The sequence below is a fragment of the Megascapheus bottae genome, chromosome 13 (genome assembly GCF_031878675.1).
Source record: "Megascapheus bottae isolate mThoBot1 chromosome 13, mThoBot2.hap1, whole genome shotgun sequence".
Lineage (NCBI taxonomy): Eukaryota > Metazoa > Chordata > Mammalia > Rodentia > Geomyidae > Megascapheus > Megascapheus bottae.
This window is the reverse complement of record NC_143521.1, coordinates 17,205,144-17,225,410: the sequence shown is the minus strand read 5'-3', so window position 1 is coordinate 17,225,410 and position 20,267 is coordinate 17,205,144. Positions and strand designations below refer to the sequence as shown.

Below are 20,267 nucleotides of genomic sequence, written 5' to 3'. Positions count from 1 at the left end.
CACAGTACGACTTCCAGCTTTCTCTATGTATGTGGGGGCTGGGAGTTTGGCCTAGTGGCTAAAGTGATTGCCTAGCATGAGCGAAGACCCGGGTTCGATTCCTTGGTACCACATATATACAAAAAAGCTGGAAGTGGTGCTGAGGCTCAAGTGGTAGAGCTCTATCCTTGAGAAAGGCCAAGGACAGTGCTCAGGCCCTGAGCTCAAGCCCAGGACTGGCAAAAAAAAAAAAAAAAAAACTTTCCCTCTACGTATGTGGTTCCGAGGACTCCAACCCAGGGCTTCGTGCATGCTAGGCAAGACACTCTACCACTAGGCCACACTCCCGGCCCCACGGAGCAGGATTTGGATCTTGAGCCTCAGATCTCAGCATCCTGACAGGCTAGGATTTCAGGCGTGAGCCACTGGCACCCAGCTTCTTCTGGGGGTATTCTAACCCCTAGGGGAAGAAGGAGGGGTAAATCCTAAAACATACATGGAAGGAGAAACATACCCTGAATTTACGTGGAAGGAGGGGTGGGCCACTGCTGCTAGAAGCCATATTCAAGCCTCTGTCACAACCCACCTGCCTCCACTCCTCGTATATGGGCTCCAGGTGCTCTCCAGTATCACTGTCTACTTCACAGGCCAGGGCCAAGGACTCCTCCTTCTGTCTGATCACTGGGAAGCCAGCTTCCTGGCGGCAGTGCTCCAGCTCCAGGTCCACAGAGCGCCACAACTGTCGGGACAGCTCCCTGCAGTGAAGAGGAATAGTGCAGGGGATGCTGCAAGACCGGCTGGCCTTGGGTGTCTTGTTGGAGCCAAGGTGAAAGGGCGATGAGGGGAGAGAATGGCTTTGCGGAAGAAACCATGGGGTGGGTTTCTGTGCACAGCTTGTCTGGTTACTTTTTCTCTTCTCTGCCTGCTTCTCATTTTCTTTTCTCATGTTGCATCTCATGGTAGAAACAATCTAAACATGTGAAAAAAAACAGAGCTGGAATTAGGTGGTAAATCCTTCCTGAGTAACACTTTAGCACCCAGTCAGTCCTAAATATTGGGGTTTACAGACAAGTGCTTTCTCTATGCCCGTGATAAGAAACAGATTTGCTTTTTTTTTTTTTTGTCAGTAGTGGGACTTGAACTCTGGACCTGGGCATTGTCACTGAACTCTTCAGCTCAAGACTACCGCCCTACCCCTTGAGCCACAACATTACTTCCAGTTTTCTGATGGTTAATTAAAGATAAAAGAGTCACGGACTTTAGTACCCAGGCTAGCTTTGAACTGCGACCTTCAGATCTCAGTCTCCTGAGTAGTAGCTAGGATTACAGGCTTGAGCCACCACTGCCTGGCAAGAAACAAATTTAGACATTCTAACAGCCAGGTAATATTGCCATGACAAACATAGATTGGTTGGCGTCTGTCTTTTGTTTGAACTTCATTTTCTGGGATGAATTAGAAAATCATAAAACCTAGTCCTTTGCTAATGAGAATTTGATAAACATTCAGTTAGGTCATTGTTTTCTCTCTAGGAAGATGCTTAGAGACAAAGAGGAAGGGATAGCCATCCCTCAGAAAGGCAAGCCTTTATGCTGTCAGTTGTTCCCCAGATGTTAAGACAGAAAAGAAGAAAGTGCTTAGAGCATGGCTTCCCATTTTTTCTTCTTTTCTGTTTTTGCCAGTCCTGGAGCTTGAACTCAGGGCCTGAACATTGTCCTTGGGCTTTCTCAAGGTTAAGAGCTCTACCACTTGAGACACAGCACCACTTCTAGTTGTTCTATGTATGTGGGACAGAGGAATTGACCCTGGGTCTTCATGTATGGTAGGTAAGCACTCTACCTCTAGGCCAAACTCCTGGCCCCTCATGGCTTCTCCTTCTATGGTTTCTGTTACTTGCAGTCCACTGTGCTCCAATGATACTGGATATATAATTCCAGTAATACGCAAGAATTGCTTTTGAACTGTGTGCTTCTCTGAGTAGCATACCCTCCCACCCCATCCTGCCTGTGATGAGAATCATTCATTGCTTGGTCCACTGCATCCAAGCTGTATATGCTACCCACGAGTTAGGTGTTAGTCACTTAGTCTGGGTTGCCAGACAGGCTGTCAGAGTGTCACAATGCTTTGTTCAAGAAGTCCTTATTTTACTTGATAAAAAAAAAGTATAAGATAGCCAGGCACAAGTGGCTCATGCCTGTAATCCTAGCTACTGAGATATGAGGATCGAAGTTCAAAATCAGCCAGGGCAGGAAAATCCATGACGCTCTTATCTCCAATCAGCCACCAGAAAACTGGAGGTGGTGCCCTGGCTCACAGTGATAGGGCACTAGCCTTGAGCAAAATTGCTCAGGGACTGTGCCCAGCCTGTGAGTTCAGGCCCCGTGACTACAAAACAAACAAGAAGTGCAAAAGAGGTTCAGGATCATAAACGATGAAAGGAAGATTAGTTCTGGTACTATATGCCTGTGCTACAGGATGTGCAGAAGAAACACACAATATCCATGTGTATGAGGTTTGTGATATCCACTGAGAGCCTTAGAGTGTATCTTCGGCAGTTTAGAAAGAACCACTGTGTGTGGTAGAAAAATAATAGGAAAAACCTGATTCTTATCATCAGGGAGTCAGCCCTCAATGGGGAATGCTACTGTTGCCATTATCTTAACTTTTGAGAAAGGACAAGAGAGAGACAGGGAGGGAGAGGGCTTTTTAGTCTGGACATAAACATAATTTTGCCAAAAAAGATTAAGTATAGTCTTTCTCACAAACACACAGTCATTGTAGAGCTGGAACTAGATCAAGAACATAGAGGGGCCTAGGATGGGGGTGCATGTCTGGAATCCCAGATGGGGGAACAGAAGAGTTACAGCCCAAGGCTGATCTGAGCAGAAGTATGAGACCGTGTCTGAAAACCAAACTGACCTTGTCTGAAAACCAAACTAAAACAAAAAGGGTTGGGAGCATGGCTTAAACAGTAGAGCACTTGCTCAATATGCTAATACCTGAATTCAATCCCCAATACTTCTGTACAGAAGAAAAAAAAAAAAGAATCCAGAATGGACACTGACCATGGGAAAGGCATAGGGCATAGGTCAGACCAGCAGGTAACATTGAGCAAAAGCAGAAAGCATTCCTGGCATGCTTGACACTTAAGGTAAAAGCCCAGGGAGATGATTTCCCTAAGGATGTTGGTGGAGGTCTGGCTCATAAAGGGAAGTCTGTGAGTGTGAGCAGTTTCTTCAGATAGATCTAAGGACCATCGGACATGAAAGTCACATCCAGAGTGAACTGGCTTAGGACAAGAACCAAGAACAAGAACATTGGAAGAGGGGTCATGGAGCTGAATGAGGGTCAAAGGGAAAGCCACATTACATAGGCCACAACAGAGGTTTTCCCAAGCATTAGACAAGCATTAATCACCTCCAGTCAGTCTTGGGCATAGAGAAAGACCAGGCAATGTGAAGTGATTCATAACCACCCTCGTCTCCATCCAGGTGTTAAGTGAAGGACAGTCCTTCAGACCCACCCCTTCCACTCTCAGGTAGCTTTAAGGGTACTACTAGGGACTCTAAGCAGTATACCTAGCTTTGCTTCTTGTTTTAATGTTCAGTTTTGGTTGTGGGGCTTGAACTGATGGCCTGGGTACTCTCCGAGGCCTTCGTGCTCCAAGACTAGTAGCACTCTACCAATTTGACACACAACTCCATTATTGCCTGAGCTGGCTTTGAACCATGATCCTCAGGTCTTACCCTCCTCAATAGCTGGGATTACAAGCGTGAGCCACCAGTGCCTGGCTTCCCTAGCTTTGTTTTTTGGTTGTTTTTGTTTGTTTGTGTACCCAGGCTTAAAATCCGTGCCTGGGCGCCGTCCCTGAGCTGCTTTGGCTCAAGGCAAGCATTGTACCATTTGAGCCACAGTGCCACATCCAGCTTTTTTTTTTTTTTAGCAATACCAAACTCATTTTATGAAGCTAATATTACTCTCATCCCCAAACCAGGGACTTCCAGCTTTTTTGAGTAATTTATTGAATATAAGAGTCTTACAGACTTGGGCTCTACTAGCAGAGATCTGCAATAGAGCAAAATCTGGATACATAAGGCCATATAATGTGAAGCTAATTGAAAGGACCTCCAGGATATTGAAACAAAAGCCATATAATGAATGATTGTTGTCCTTAATGTACTATGTTGTCTCTCATCTCCTTTGCTGTCCCTTGGTTATCTCATATTGGTATAGTATCTCACTTTGTTATCTGATATATTGAATTTATTTGTATTTGGATATTTGAAATTTGATAGGGAAGGGGGGAAAACCAAGACGGGTGGGGGGTGTGGGGGGGAGGGAAATGGGGACCAAGACATGTGAAAGGGTATCAATGTATGTGAATTAATGCACCTTCTATCTGGCAAATATCATGTAACCCTTTTACTAATTACAATAAAAAAAAAAGAAAAAAAAAGAGTCTTCCAGAGCTTCCTTCTTGGGCTGGCTTCAAACTGTGACCTTCAGACATCAGTGACCTGAGTAGCTAGGATTACAGACATGAGCCACTGGCATCCAGCTAGCTTTTTTTTTTTTTTTTTTTTGCCAGTCCTGGGGCTTGAACTCAGGGCCCGGGCACTGTCCTTGAGTTTTTCTCAAAGCTAGTGCTCTATCACTTGAGCCACATCACCACTTCTGGCTTTTTTCTGTGTATGTGGTACCAAGAAATCGAACCCAGGGCTTTGTGCATGCTAGGCAAGCACTCTACCACTAGGCCACATTCCTGGCCTCTAACTTTGGTTCTTAAGGAGACTAGGGATCTATTAGAGCCCTTGCCAAATAGGTCTATTCTGGGCACTTGCAATAATTGATGAATCTTTATACCACTCCTAGGAAACAGCATCATTTAGTACAAAAGGGATCGCCAGACTTTATCCCCTCTGTACTGCAACACAAGTATTAGGAAGTTCGCTTTTGCCAAGCCATAAAGACCTGTTCCAAAGTTCTTCTTACTTGTGTGTTTTCAATGACGCGATATGAGTTCATAAGATAAATCCATGTTTTTCCTTTAGTCAGAGATATAGCTGAACAGAATGTTTGAAAGATATAATTAGTGTGGAAGTTCAAAATAACTAGATTCCAGGTGGCATGTGGAATTAATGAGGGAAACATTAAGAACTGGGTTTAGATCCCTTGGGCTCACACTTCCTTCAAGAATATTGAGATTGCAGGTTAGTAGGGTTTTGTGAAGAAGGGTTGGAAGGAACCACTGATGGTTGCGAATGCCCCTCACACATCTGCCAAAGAGTTCATCCCTTGGGCCGGGAGTTTGGCCTAGTAGTAGAGTGCTTGCCTAGCATGCATGAAGACCCAGGTTTGATACCTTGGTACCACATACATAGAAAAAGCCGGAAGTGGTGCTATAGCTCAAGTGGTGGAGTTCTAGCCTTGAGAAAGCCCAAGGACATGAGTTCAAGCCCCAGGACTGGCCAAAAAAAGTTATCTCTCTCTCTCTCTCTCTCTCTCTCTCTGAATGTTGAATTTTGGTGCACAAGGACATATAACTTAGCTTTTAGTCATGAATCTACATGGCGTCATATCCAGGATTGATAGATAGGCCCTAAGACCAGCAACCTTGATTATCTAGTCTAGGGAGCTGGAGGTGTGGCTCAAGTAGTAGCAGACCTGCCCCGGAAGTATAAGGCCCTAGGTTAAAATTCCAGCTTAGTCATAAAAACCTTTAGAAGCATTATGTAGATCCAAGATGACAAATAAATAGCAGTGGTTTCCACTTTCCTTGAGCATGCCATGGTAGGCATTACTAATCTATTACAGTGTCCTCACTCCATGAACCCGATTGTAAATTTTTCCTTATGCTACTGACTCTCAGTAGTCAGTAAGAGTAGGCATACAAGATGATATTTATTTTATGTTGGCAGCGAAATTGGACAATAAGGTGAGACTGGCATTATTTTCTTAATGAGTACCTTGTGTCTGTCTAGTTTGGCCAAAAGCTCCAGGTCAGTCTGGCACGACACCCCACCATGAAGAATCAGGACTTTCTCATCAACTAGTGTAGCCAACGGAAGCCAACAGAAAACATCTTGAAGAATTCTTAATATTTTCTTTCCATGTGTCTGAAAATAATATTAATGTCAAATTTCAAATAACTCACTCTACTTCCTTGAACTGGGAGAAATGTTCATTTTTAAAGATAGCATACCTTATATTTATTCATTACTTCCTTGGTGAAGCCATATCTAGATATTAAATTCAAGCAGATATTAAATTCAGTGACAGTAGTTAGGATGTGATCACATTTGTTTCCCTTCTTTCTTAGTTGTTTGTTCTGGTGGACTGGGGCTTCGAACTCAGGAGCCCCAAGGCCTATCATGTGTTAGACAAGTAAGTACTCTACCACTTGAGCCCTCCTTTAGGCCTGACAAGGTTGTATATTTTCTAAAAATGCATATTCTAGATGTATGTACCTAAAATGTCTGGAGAAGAGATGGTGGAGAGTGATGTATCTGAGTTTGATTCAGATAGATTGCATAAATGTATGGAAAAGTCATAATACACCTTACCCCATTATACAATCATTGTATGCTGATTAAAAAAAACACTAAAAATTGAGATTGAGAGCTAGACACCAGTGGCTCATGCTTAGAATCCTAGGTACTCAGGAGGATGAGATCTTACGAGCATGGTTCAAAGCCAGCCAGGGAGGAAAATCCATGAGGCTCTTATCAACTGCCAAAAAGTGGAGCTGTGGCTCAAAGTGGTAGAGTGCTGGCCTTGAGCCTAAAAGCTCACAGACATCGCCCAGGCCCTGAATTCAAATCCCATGGCTTATAGAAAATGAAAAAAAATAGAGAGACAATTATAAATTATCTTTAGGTGAGAAAGTATGAGATCTTTCCTTTTGTTTCTCTATATTGCTGCCCACCTTTTCTTTCTTCCATGTGGTGTGTGTGTGTGTGTGTGTGTGTGTGTGTGTGTGTGTGTGTGTGTTTTAATTCTCACCAGATGCCAGTGTTTTATACCTAGCTAACTCAGGATGATGAGGTCTGAGGATCATGGTTCAAAGCCAGCCTGGCCAGGAAAGTCCATGAGACTTTTTTTTTTGCCAGTCCAGGGCTTGAACTCAGGGCCTGAGCATTGTCCTTGGGTTTTCTCAAGGGTAGAACTCTACCACTTGAGCCACCCCACCACTTCAGGCTTTTTCTATGTATGTGGTACTGAGGAATTGAACCTGGGTCTTTGTTCATGCTAGGCAAGCACTCTACCAGTAGGCCAAACTCCCCACCCTCTTTCTTCCTTTTTTTTGTAGGGTCTTGTACTCACTACTGTACAAGTCCTCCACCACCTCAACCGTGCCCTAGCTCCCACATGTCCTAATGCAACCTTATTTTTTACAACCTTATTGTGTTCTGGTTTCAGAAATCAGAAAACTACTTTAAAAAAGTATCTAATGGCAAAATAATGTCTTTCAATTGCAACAAGCAAACAACAAATACTCAAGCATGTTTTGGCTAGTACCGTAAATTCACCATATGGTCCTCATGGTTTCCTCTGTTAAGATAGAATGCTTTGGGGTAAACCAACATGAAGGCAAAAAGAACCATCAGGATCTCTACTGAATCCTTGCCTCGATCCACGAAGTCACCATTGAACACATAGGCCCGCTCTGGCGATGGGAGGCCATTCTTTCCAACCGAGAGATCAGTCCATGAAGAGCCAATGGGAGGAGAGGAAGAAGAGCTCAGGTTAAAGTCAGTGGGTATCTGAGCATCCCATCAGATCTACGGCCTGGTTTGTGCTCTGTGGGTTCCTCCGAGGATGAAATGTCAACAGAAGATGGAAACATCTTCCATTGTGTTCTAGTTCCACTCCAGTGAGGCTGAGGCTTTGAGATGCTCATCTGAACACTAAGCCACAGTGCAGCCACGTGGTGGGAAGCAAAGATATGGACTTGTGTGAGCTCAAGGCCAGCTTTCAGTTCCCTCTGCATGGTGGTGGTGGTGGTGGTGGTAGTGTGTAAGGTGTTATTGATTTCTAGGAGTTATCGACAAAATAACACATGGAGAAATTCTTTGGAAATATAGCATGTATATAAAGTATTATAGTAATAAAGCATGCATATACTGTGTTATATGTTATATATTTGGAGGTTAAAATATGAACGCAGATTTTTGGTTCCTTTGACAGTGATCAATTTTCCTCTCTCTCTCTCTCTCTCTCTCTCTCTCTCTCTCTCTCTCTCTCTCTCTCTCTCTCTCTCTAAGCCTTGCCAGTCCTGGAGCTTGAACTCAGGGCACTGTCCCTGAGTTTCTTTAGCTCAAGGCTAACACTCTAATACTTGAGCTACAGCACCACTTCTGGCTTTTTCTGTTTCTGTGGTACTGAGGAATGGAACCCAGGGCTTCATGCACACAAAGGAAGCGCTCTACCAGTAAACCACATGCCCAGCTCTCTCAATTTTTTCTTTCTTTCTTTTTTTTTTTTGACAGTAATGGGGCTTGAATTCTGGGCTTGGGCACTGTCCCTGAGCTCTTCAGCTCAAGGCTACCGCCTTACCCCCTGAGCCACAGCACCACTTCCAGTTTTCTGATGGTTAATTAGAGATAAGAGTCTCTTGGACTTTAGGGTCTGGGCTGGCTTTGAACCATGATCCTCAGATCTCAGCCTCCTGAGTAGCTAAAATTACAGACACAAGCCACCGGCCCAGCACCAATTTTCTTTATTTTGAAAAAAAATCAATTGTTGAATAATCCTATTTATTTAGCTGACACTGTATTTGTTAAACACTTATAAAATATACTGGAATGATATAGACATAATGTTTTATTTCATAAATTAATATGTTTCTATGACATACAAACCCTTAGCCTAATTTTGATTAAGTTCTAAATACTAAGTCCCAGTGATTGTAAATAGAGATTGCCTCCTTGAACACTCATTTGTTAAACTTGTCATTTAAAAAATGATGTAAAAATCAATGTTAATAAATTCTTTAATAAAAAAACTTTCAAAAAAATATACTGGAATGGAATGGAATGCTGACTATGTGTATTTACCAGATAGAAAGAAATATTATTTGATAATATTTAAAAAGTGCAAGTAGGGGGGAGGGAAATGGGTACCAAGACATGTGAAAGGGTATCAATGTATATGAATTAATGCACCTTCTATCTGGCAAATATCATGTAACCCTTTTACTAATTACAATAAAAAAAATTAAAAAAAGTGCAAGTAATAGTTAACCATTTTCTCATTAGATATTATATTTGGATTAGTACATTAAGCATCAGAGCAAAGAAAGAACTTAATTTGAATGTTCATACCTTATGAAATATAAATATTAAGTCATCCAACTGGCCGTGTAAATCTCCTAATAAAAAAAAAGAATATCAATTCTGATCCACTGTTTTCATTTTTCCCCTGTTAACAAAGAAAATACTGTATCTGGAAATATCTAAATTTTAAAAACCAACAGTTGGATTAGGAGTATGGCCTAGTGGTAGAATGCTCGCCTAGCATGCATGAAGCCCTGGGTTCGATTCCTCGGTACCACATACACAGAAGAAGCCAGGAAGTAGTGCTGTGTGGCTCAAAGGTAGAGCACTAGACTTGACAAAAGCCCAAGGACAGTGCCCAGGCTCTAAGTTCAAGCCCCAGGACTGAAAAAAAAAAATCACTCATTTTTCTATATGTCCTATACACGTTAATTGCCCTGATTGAAGAGTTAACACTGAAAACAGAAAGTATGACATTTTTTCTGCATGATTATCCTCTACTGAAGTAAAAAATGGAAGAGCGCCATGCAGGATTGTAATCAGGAAGGGAAATTCCAAGCTTTAGCTGAAGTAGGAAGCTGCTAGTAGTAGGAGATTTTTGAAGAAAAATTGCAAAATCTAGAAAATTTTAATATAAAATTTTCTAATTTTCAAATGTTGGAACACTGACTTTATTTTATTTTGGAATTCTGGTAATTTAATTTTTTTTTCTCATGAAAAAGTTCTCCTGTAGGGATCACTACTACACTGTTGGCAGTATGGCAGTTCCTCAAAAGATTAAACGTAGAACTCCCCTATGACCCAGCAATTCCATTAATTGGCATTTACCCAATCTTACAGAAACAAGGACATACTAAATCCACTAGCACAACAATGTTCATTGCAGCACTATTCACCATAGCAAAGATATAGAACCAACCTAGATGTCCCTCAGTTGATGAGTGGATCAACAAGATGTGGTATTTGTACACAATGGAATTCTATGCTGCCATCAGAAAGAATGACATCGCCCCATTTGTAAGGAAATGGAAAGACTTAGAAAAAATCATATTAAGTGAAGTAAGCCAGACTCAAAGGAACTTAGGCTCAATGGTTTCCCTCGTTTGTCATAATCAATAGAAACCTTGGGCTCTACTAGAAGAGATTTACAATAGAACAAAACCTAAATACATAAGGCCATATAGGATGAGGCTAAATGAAAGGATCTCCAGGATGTGGAAACAAGAGCTTTATATTATGTGATTATTGTTCTTAATATATGATACTATTTCTCTTCTCTTATTTTGCCCTTTGGTTAATCTCATATTGTTACTGTATCTGACTTTGTTACCTGATATATTGTATATACATTTATTTGTTTATTTGAAATAAGAAACAGAAGGGGGAAAAACAAGATGAAGGGAGGGAATGAGGAAGGGAAATGGGGAAAAAAACATGAAAGGGGGTGTCAATGTGTGAGAAGTGTTGTACCCTCTATCTGGGGACTATAACTATGACTCCTCTATACATTACAATAAAAAAAGTTCTCCTGTGAAAATTAATCATTTTAGGGCCAGGCACCAGTGGCTTATGCCTGCAGTCCTAGCTACTCAGGAAACGAGATCTGAGAATCAAGGTCCAAAGCTAACCTGGGCAAGAAAGTTCCTGAGACTCTTATCTCCAATTAAGCAACAAAAAGCCAGAAATAGAGCTGTGGCTCAGGTGGTAGAGTGCAAGCCTTGAGCACAAAAACTCAGGGACAGAGCTTAGGCCCTGAGTTCAAGCCCCAGAACTGGCATACCACCCCCGCCCCCCCCAAAAGAAACAGTAAAGGCTTTCAAAAGGTGCATGGTATCCTTAATATGCGGCTACTAGATCCAAACAGTACAAGAGCGAGTACTCTTTATTTGCATACCCAATGCTATGGACAGGGTATTGGAAATATAAACACAACTGCATAGACATAAAAACTTACGACTCTATAGACACAATGGTTTATTACACAGATTAATATGTATCTATGACATACAAACCCTCAACCTAATTTTAATTATGTTCTAAAATCTAAGTGCTAGTGATTGTATACAGAGATTCCCTTCCTGAATACTTGTTTGTTAAACATGTCATTTGAAATATGATGTAAAAGGGGGGGAGGGAAATGGGTACCAAGACATGTGAAAGGGTATCAATGTACGTGAATTAATGTACCTTCTATCTGGCAAATATCATGTAACCCTTTTACTAATTACAATAAAAAATGCAAAAAAAAGAAATATGATGTAAAAATCAATGTTAATAAATTCTTTAATTAAGAAAAAAGCTTTAGGAAACTAAGAATAAAGAAACTCAGCCAGATATGTGGCAAAAGTCTGTATCACAGAGTGCTGGAGACTGAAGTAAGAGGACTAAGTTCCTGGGCTCAAAAAATAAAAAAGGGGAAAAAAAAAAAGAGGAAGGACAATCTCATGTACAATATGTTTTTTCCAATCTTTTATTTCTTTGTTGATGTATTTGTTTTAGACACTGAAGGCTGGGCCGGGAGTTTGGCCTAGTGGTTAAAGTGCTTGCCTAGCATGCATGAAGACCCGGGTTCGATTCCTCGGCACCACATACATACAAAAAAGCCAGAAGTGGTGCTGAGGCTCAAGTGGTAGAGCTCTAGCCTTGAGAAAGTCCAAGGACAGTGCTCAGGCCCTGAGCTCAAGCCCAGGACTGGAAAAAAAAAAATAGACACTGAAGGCTTAACGTTTGCAACTCCTGATAGAAAGCACTGACAGACTGAGACAAGAGAATCAAATCCGAAGACAACCTGGGTTGGCCGGCAGGAGGATGGAGTTACTGGGAATAGCCTGCTCTGACGAGGTGGCCTGCTCTCATTTCTGAGAGCTCAGGCCCCTCACACAGCCCTTGCACTTCACAGATTACCTTCGTGAGACCAGAAGCTCAGACTTTTTTTTTTTTTTGCCAGTCCTGGGGCTTGAACTCAGGGTCTGAGCACTGTCCTTGGACTTTCTCAAGGCTAGTGCATTACCACTTGAGCCACAGCACCATGTCCAGCTTTTTCAATGTATGTGGTACCGAGGAATCAAACCCAGGTCTTCATGCATGCTAGGCAAGAGGCCACACTCCCAGCCCAGACACTTTTTTTTAATGAGTACCACTTTCTTCTCAATTTTATTTGGAACACTGGCCTTAAAATTTAAGGTTCCTGAGGGCCAAACAATATATACCAGTGTGTATGTTTTTGCTATGCTCATTCACAAGTCCTGATATGTTAAGACTCACACTACTGAGGAACAGGCACAGGTCTGTGTGGATGCTGGCTCTCAGTGAAAGCCTAAGAAGCCACAAGTTTGATAGCTCAAACTTGTCATCCAAGCCACTGAGGAAGATGAGATTAGGAGGATCACAGTTCAAAGCCAACCCAGGCACAAAGTTCACAAGACCTCGATCTCAACCAATAGAGAGCTGGGCACAGTGGCAGTTGCCTGCCATCCCAGGTACTGTAGGGAATGCAAATAGAAGAGTGCCATTCAGGCCGGTCACAGGAATAAAGGCCCTATTTGAAAAATAGAGAATGCAAAGCTGTGCGCATGGCGCCAGTGGTGGAGATTCTCAATTGATCCTGAGTTCCATCTCCAGTATCACCCAAGCACATAAAAGCATAAGGACATGGACTTCTCTCTGCAAGAAGAGTGGATGTGCATGGAGGAAATAGCACTGTAGGCATTGGGCTTTGCTCAAATACCAATAAACAAGTTGCCTTCTAACAGGGTCTGCAGTGATTTTTTCCCCCCTAAGTGGAACATGTGAGCTTGGCCTTCCTTTGAGTTGCTTGGCAAGATAAAGAAGGGGCTTAGTCTCCTTGAAGTAAAGGGAGAGCAAACAAGGTATGAGAAGGTGTGAGACTGGCTGTCTCCCTGAGGATAGACAGGCCCTTCTTCCTCCTGCTCTCCACCCACAGGGTGCCCTGGCAAGTGAGACTCCCAGAGGAAAGCTTTGCCCAGGCTCTTACCGCACACTGTGATCTCCTCGCTGTAGCAGGTTGAGACCCGGTTGATGTTAGGCAGCTGTGCCAGGTGCTTCCTGGCCTCACACAAAAGATTCAACACATAGCGAGCATGGAGCTGCTACTAGGAGGAAGAAGAGGGAGGACGGAAGCCATCCTGCAGGCCTCGCCTGCTAACGTCTCCAAACAGCCCCACTGTGTTTCCCCCGAATCCACAGCCCTCCTTCCTGAGGTTCCTGAACAGCCCAGGGAAGGTCCTGCCCCAGGGCCTTTCTACTTGCTGTCCCTGCCTAGAACATTCCTTTCCTAGTTCCCCACAAGCAGTAGCTCTTACATCCTTGGACTTTTGTTCAACCATCACCTGCCTTCCTAGCCACTTAGTAAAATTGCTATCTCTCTTGCTCACAACTTAGCTTTCTTTCCTTCATTCCCGGTTTGGAAACAGACTCATACCTCAGGCTGGCCTTGAATTTGCAGTCCTGCTCAGTTTCCCAGTCTTAAATTGATTATTTTCTGTAACTTCTCATCATTCTGTAGACGACACATCGGCTTGCTTATTGTTATCTATTATTTGTTATATGCCTCCCCACTAGAAAGTTTGCCAATGTGAAGGCACCAATTTGTGTCTTTCTTGTTCTCTACCAATCCCCCGTGCCTTGGCAGGGTGCTACCCGCAAACGGACATGTTGCCAGTTGTACCCGTGGTTCACTCCTATAATCCTAGCTCCTCAAGAGACTTGAGACCTGAGGATTGTGGTTCAAAGCCAGCCTGGGCAGAATAGTCCATGAGACTCTCATCTCCAATTATCCGACAAAAAGCCAAAAGGAGATCTATGGCTCGAATGATAGATCATCTACCATAAAAAGTTAAGGGAGAATGCTCAGGCCCTGAGTTCAAGCCTCAGCCTGCTCCCCCACATGCATACAGCATAAAACACAGCTGGACAGCACCTTCTCTCTAGCTTCTGCATGGCCCAAATACCCTCAGTTCAGGACCATTCTTCCCCCATACGAGGTGAGACGGTAGGTCCGGGACTCATAGGTGAACTTACTCGCTTCAGCCTGAATGCTTCCACCAGCGCAGTTGCATGGTCGGGAAGGAGTGGAAAGGAGAGGTGGGGGCCCCTGTAATTGTCTGGCACCTCTATGGACTCGTAGTCACTGCATCTGTCCATCTCCGAGGCCTGGAGCACTCTCTCCTCCATGAGCATGCGGTTCAGGAAGTCCCCTAAGTCCACACAGAGAAGTGGGTCAGCCTTTGGTCCCACCGGTGAATTGGTCTTGCCTGGGATGTGGTGGAATGGTACCTGGCCATTCTGGCATCAGCTCCAGCCCAGGAGAGAGATGGAAAAGGGAAAGGGAAATAAATACAGAGGAGACTTGGCAAGAGGAAAGGAAACTCAGACTAGCTGGTGTCTGCTCTATCTTGACTTGGGAGGTTTAACATTGGTCTAAGTGAGAAAGGACAGAAAGGTAGAAGCGTGGGTTCCTTGTCGGGAGAACAGTGCAGAGTCAAGAGGGGAGGGTCTGCAGGGGTTCACAGTGAGCTCAGTGAGTACAGAGGCTTAGAACATTCCCAGCTACCCCAAACTCCTCCTATCTAACCCCTGGGCTCCCTTGCTAGGCTGAAGAGGCCCCTAAGCATAGGCCAAAGAGACTGGAAAGTCTGCAACCTCTGGCCCTGCCCTCCCATCAGCCTTCAACCAATGACTGCGCAGCTGACATAAAGATGCCACACACAGGCGGCCCACACCTGTAATATTAACTACTCAGGAGGCTGAGATCTAAGGATTGCAGTTTGAAGCCAGCCTGGATAGAAAAGTCCTCGTGACTCTTATCTTACCAGTCAAAAGCTGGTAGGGGGCTGGGCCCAAGTGGTAGAGTGCTATCCCTGAACAAAAAGGAATAGTGTTCCAGCCCTGAGTTCAAGTTCTAGTACTAGTACCCCCCCAAAAAAAAACAAATAAAAAGACTCCAGTTCCCTGTGCCTGCAGGTGGTGTCATCTTTGGGCCATCTTTGCACTATTTCCTAGGACTTCCCCCACCAGATGTTGGCTTAGTACACCACCCATTGCTGGCTGCCTCCCCCTTCCTAAATCCTTCTCCATTCACCACTCCCCCCGCACCCCGCCTCCCCAGCACTGGGTTTCTTGTAGTTGATACATAAACTTCTTGCCTGAAAACTCCTGTCTTCAGGTATGACTTCAGAAGAACCTAGAATACAATTCCATTTTGTTGCTAGTCAGCTCTCTTGTTCATTTTCAGGCTTTCACTAGGTTTGGGGTCATAGTCCCTGTGTGCCCCCCCTTTCCCGCCCCCAGGCCATGGCCATGACGTTGAGAAGGAGGAGGATGGTAGTTCACACTTACTCTCGCTGTGGCTGCTTGGGGTGAAGTGATCTATGAGATAGCTGAAGAAATCATGGAGCTGCAGAATAACCAGATGAGGTGGAGTTTAGACACGAGGGAAAGGAGAACCCAGGAGTGGTCCCAACTAGTTACTTGAGCATCTGGGCCTTGCTGCCCCAGGCTGGAAGGCAGAGTAGCAGACACCCCGCCCCTCCTCCCAGCACACCTTGACCTGGTCCTGCTGGCCTGCATACTCGATAGACTGGAAGATGCTCCAGGTACATCGTCGCCTCATCTCCAGGCGGGCCATGTAGCGCCGGTACCACCTCTGGATCAGGGCCGCTGCCTTGAAAGCTGTGACACATATATGAGCCTGTGAGCGGGGACCCCCTGATGCAGAGAGAAGACCCAGATCCTTTCCCACTGTCCATGAGTGGACAGGATGGCAGACACTGAGCTACCCACTGAAGGCCTGGATGCTGTCCATGAGCTTTTTTTTTTTTTTTTTTTTTTGCTCAGGGCTAGTGCTTCTACTACTTGAGCCACAGCTCCATTCCTGGCTTTCTTTGTTGCTTAATTGGAGAGAAGAATCTCATGGACTTTCCTGCCCAGGCTGGCTTTGAATCTGGATCCTCAGATCTCAGCCTCCTGAGTAGCTAGGATTACAGGCATGAGCCACCGTGTCTGGCTTAGTGTATGGTCTTAAGTCAAGAAATTTCACTTAAAGAAGGACATTGCATAGCTTCTCTTTGTTGTCTCTGTATTGCCAGGCCTTGGGTTATTCGATCTACTTCTGCAGTTAATCTGATAACGGCAATGACATCTCTGTGCTGAAATGGATGTGGTAGCGTGTACTGCATGGTTGTACCTATACAGCAAAGAGATGACTCAAGCTCTGGGTGAAATGTGCTGAGTTGGGGGGGCGGGGTTCAGCACAACACTTAGAAATGTATCAGTTGTTGATTTCTGGGACTTTCCACTGCACAGTTTCAGATTGTGGTTGACTGTGGGGAACTGAAATAGTGGGAAACAGAGGCACGGAGAAGGGAAAACTGCCACCCAGACATAGCAGGGCTGGATCTGAGGATTTGGGAAAGGAGATGTAAACTGGAAAGACTGCAAGGAGTTGACATGCTTAAAGGGCAGGATAAATGTGATGGGGGGAAGGGGGGGAATTTTGATATTATAACAATAGACAAAAAGCCAGAAGGCCTGACTCTTCATCTGGGAAAGGGCTGGACTAGGTGAAGGTTGGCAAGACAATAAATTGAGGATTTACTCCATATGTCATCCAGCGTGGTGATGGTGAGACTTTCCAGGTCCATCCCCAGTTTTGCGAGGCCACTATGGGTTTGTAAATCCCCATTAACATGAGTGCAGTATTTAGATGCTAAGCTGACCAAGTACAGCAAGTGTGGAGGGAGCAGCGTACCCGAGAGGGGAAGAACTGTCCTCATGCATAACTAGAGTTCTCTTAAACCCCTGCGCCTAGACATGATACTGGTAATGAATGGACTATTTTTGGATAAGCTGGCTTAAGAAGGAAATCCTGGGTGCATGACTCAGCGATAGGGTGCTTCTCTAGCATGCATAACACCTAGGTTTGGCACACACACACACACACACACACACACACACCCCTGTGGGTTCATTCAGTCAGCTTTATGAACAGTAGATAGACTGGCTTAATATTGTTATCTTGGATTAGAGAGCTAGAATTCTGCCATCCTAAAGAGGAAAGATAATGGTAGGCTGGGAAAAGAGAAGCTATGGGATTGAAGCAAAGCTGAAGTTAGTTTCCTAGGAAACAAAGTACTTTCTGCCAAAAGTATATGTCCAAGGTACCTGCTAAATCATAAGTGATGAAGCTGAAGTTATATTTTGTAGAACTAGATTGGGTACCAGGGATGAGATAGGTGGGCCCCAAGGAAGAGCCTGTGCTCCATCTTGCTGCACCCATTATTATTACTGGCTCCAAAGGTTAAGATGTATCAAAAATATGGTGGATCCCAATGGTGCCATTCTCTAACCTCATCCCAAGGCAAGTGAGCCAGCCACCAGCCACCAGTGTATCCTCACTCCTACTTCTCCAGGCCATAAATAACTCTTCCTCTCTTCCTTCCTGTTCCCTATCTGGGACCGGGTATTGAACTGAATGAAAGAGGTATTGTAAAATACAGGATAACATCGTTTCGCACCAGCCTCTGGTAAATCTCACCCATACTCGTAGCTACTCAGAAGGCTGAAATCCAATGATCATGGTTCAAGGTCAGTGCAGGCAGGAAAGTCCATGAAACTCTTACCTCCAGTTAACCACCAACCATCCAAAAGTGAAGGTATGACTCAAGTGGTAGCTCACCAGCCATGAGTGGGAAAAGCCAAATGGAAGTCTGAAGCTATGAGTTCAGGTCCTGCTACTGACACAACTAACTAATTCATTAGAAACAAATACATTTTGTGGATTTGTTCACTGAAAAGTTCTATAAACAAGGACTCACATGACAACAATGGCACCCCAGCACCCTGGAGAAGTAGTTGGTTCTGGTGTGAGGTAATTACAACAACAAGGCCTGGGACACAAAATAGGAAGTGGGAAAGCCCCAGCCTATGGAGTGTGTAGGCTAAGCCTGCACACCAGGTGACCAACGAAGGACTAGGATGGGTGTCCAGGAGGAGGAAGGGGAGGAAGGGTCTCTCAGGGTTTTAGTTACTCACAGTTTTACAAGCAGCAGTAAAAATAACAACTCTCAGGCAACAGGCATATCATACTTTTAATGTTCTGCTATGTATGGTGTTTCATGTAAGATTCACAATAGCAAAAGGTGATGGGAAAAATTCATATCTGCATTTTCTTCTTTTCCTTTTCTTTCTTCTTGGTCTTAGGGCTTGATTTCAGGGCCTATGCTTTCCCTGAGCTTTTGTTGCTCAAGGCTAGCATTCTACCACTTGAGCCATAGCTCTATTTTTGGTGCACGTGTGCGTGCACATGCGCGCGCATATGTGTGTGTGTGTGTGTGTGTGTGTGTGTGTGTGTGTGTGTGTGTGTGTGTGTGTGTGGTTTATTTGGGCATAAGAACCTCATAGACTTTTAAAGCATACTAGAATAGGGCTGAGAGCATGGCCTAGTGGTAGAGTGCTTGACTAGCATGCATGAAATCCTGGGTTTGATTCCTCGGTACCACATATGCAGAAAAAGATAGAAGTGGTGCTGTGGCTCAATTGTAGAGCGCTAGCCATGAGAAAAGCCCAAGGATAGTGCCCAGGCCCTGAGTTCAAGCTCCAGGACTGGCCAAAAAAAAAAAAAGCATACTGGAACCTAGATTTCTGATGTGAATACTGACCGTTAGGGCTTATACTCCAGATTTTCTCCCCTGGACTTGGCTGTTTCTAGCCACTTTTCAAAAATCCTACTTGGGCTTTTTTTCTTATTTTACTTTTTGTTTGCTTTGGCTCTTGGAACAGCCCTTCAAGAGTATAAAGGCCTCTTTTGGCGTCAAGGATGGGGGTTCACACTTGCAATCTCAGCTACTGGAGAGATGGTGGAAGGCACTCAGTGCCAGTCCAGAGAAGGCAAAGTTAGTACAGAGACCTTTTCTGAAAACACACTAAAAGCAAAAGGATTGGGCTGGGATTCAAGTGGTAGAATATTGCCTGGCAAGCCTGAGCCCTTGGTTCAACCTCTAGTAATGGCAATTAAAAAAAAAAACCCATCAGTGATAATATCCACAAAGAAATGTACTCTTTACCTGATTTATATTCTGTAACTGTAACCCCTCAGTACATCATCTTTATAATAACAATGAAAAAGAACAAAAACAAAACTAGCCCCGTCCTACTCACCTCCCCTGAGACACCCCACCCCATCTCAGCGTCTTCCCACAGTGCATGACTCCCACATTCAGATAATTCACCAATAGCTTACTTTCAATTAGTTCCAAACCGTCTCCAAAGTTTGGTTCTAATGAACACTTAACTGGGAGGCTTACTATGAGCTACATATGGTTCTAAACACTCATTTAATAACAGATGTGTGAGGAAGGTATTATTATTTTCCTAGGTGTAAAGGGTAGGGAACAACAGAAGGATCTCATGATGGAGCCAGTATTTGAACCAAGACTACATGCTGCACAACACCGGCCATTCAAAACCCTTCTCATGTACTCTTGCTAAAGGGTCAGACCCCCTCCTGGCCTCCTCCATCACCCCTCACCTCCTGCTGCGGGGTTCTAATTCTGCTCTAGAAAGTCCAGCCTCATGCAATACAGAACCTAGGGCCCACAGCTGGCACATCTGGTGAGAAACACGTACCTTTCTCTGCATTCTGAAAAGCAAAATGATGTTGGCTGGAAGCAGTGCTTCCCATCCTTTCCGTTCCACAGAACGCAGGTGGAACTGGGGGCAGACAAGTGGGTGATTCCGCCACCAAAGAAAGGAAGGAGGATCTGTCACATGAGAATCAGGCAGAGTGTGAGTTCACATGGAGCTGAATTGTCAACGAATTGCATCAGAACATGTCCCACAAGGTGCTGCTCCCGGAAGTCCCTTCACTTGTCATCCCATCCCATACTGCTTTCTATGGGAAATAGCCTTTGCCGTCTAGACACACACTGCCCATGTCTCTCTCTCTCTCTCTCTCTCTCTCTCTCTCTCTCTCTCTCTCAGCCAGCTTTCTCACAGAA

General features: G+C 44.2%; 1 protein-coding gene across 1 annotated transcript in view; it reads right to left on the bottom strand.

Annotated features, from left to right (window-relative positions):
• Ppef2 (protein phosphatase with EF-hand domain 2) overlaps positions 1 to 19,951 on the bottom strand; it is a 32,456-nt gene extending 12,505 nt beyond the window's left edge. Inside the window, exons 1-10 of the mRNA XM_090344021.1 lie at positions 19,897 to 19,951; positions 15,815 to 15,942; positions 15,610 to 15,667; positions 14,293 to 14,468; positions 13,247 to 13,361; positions 9,301 to 9,347; positions 7,496 to 7,662; positions 6,180 to 6,216; positions 5,944 to 6,093; positions 566 to 949 (exon numbers count right to left, since the gene is read on the bottom strand). Coding sequence (XP_090200147.1) covers positions 566 to 949; positions 5,944 to 6,093; positions 6,180 to 6,216; positions 7,496 to 7,662; positions 9,301 to 9,347; positions 13,247 to 13,361; positions 14,293 to 14,468; positions 15,610 to 15,667; positions 15,815 to 15,942; positions 19,897 to 19,951 — 1,317 coding nt within the window. The remainder of the gene's footprint in view (positions 1 to 565; positions 950 to 5,943; positions 6,094 to 6,179; positions 6,217 to 7,495; positions 7,663 to 9,300; positions 9,348 to 13,246; positions 13,362 to 14,292; positions 14,469 to 15,609; positions 15,668 to 15,814; positions 15,943 to 19,896) is intronic.
• Between the last annotated feature and the right edge of the window lie 316 nt (positions 19,952 to 20,267).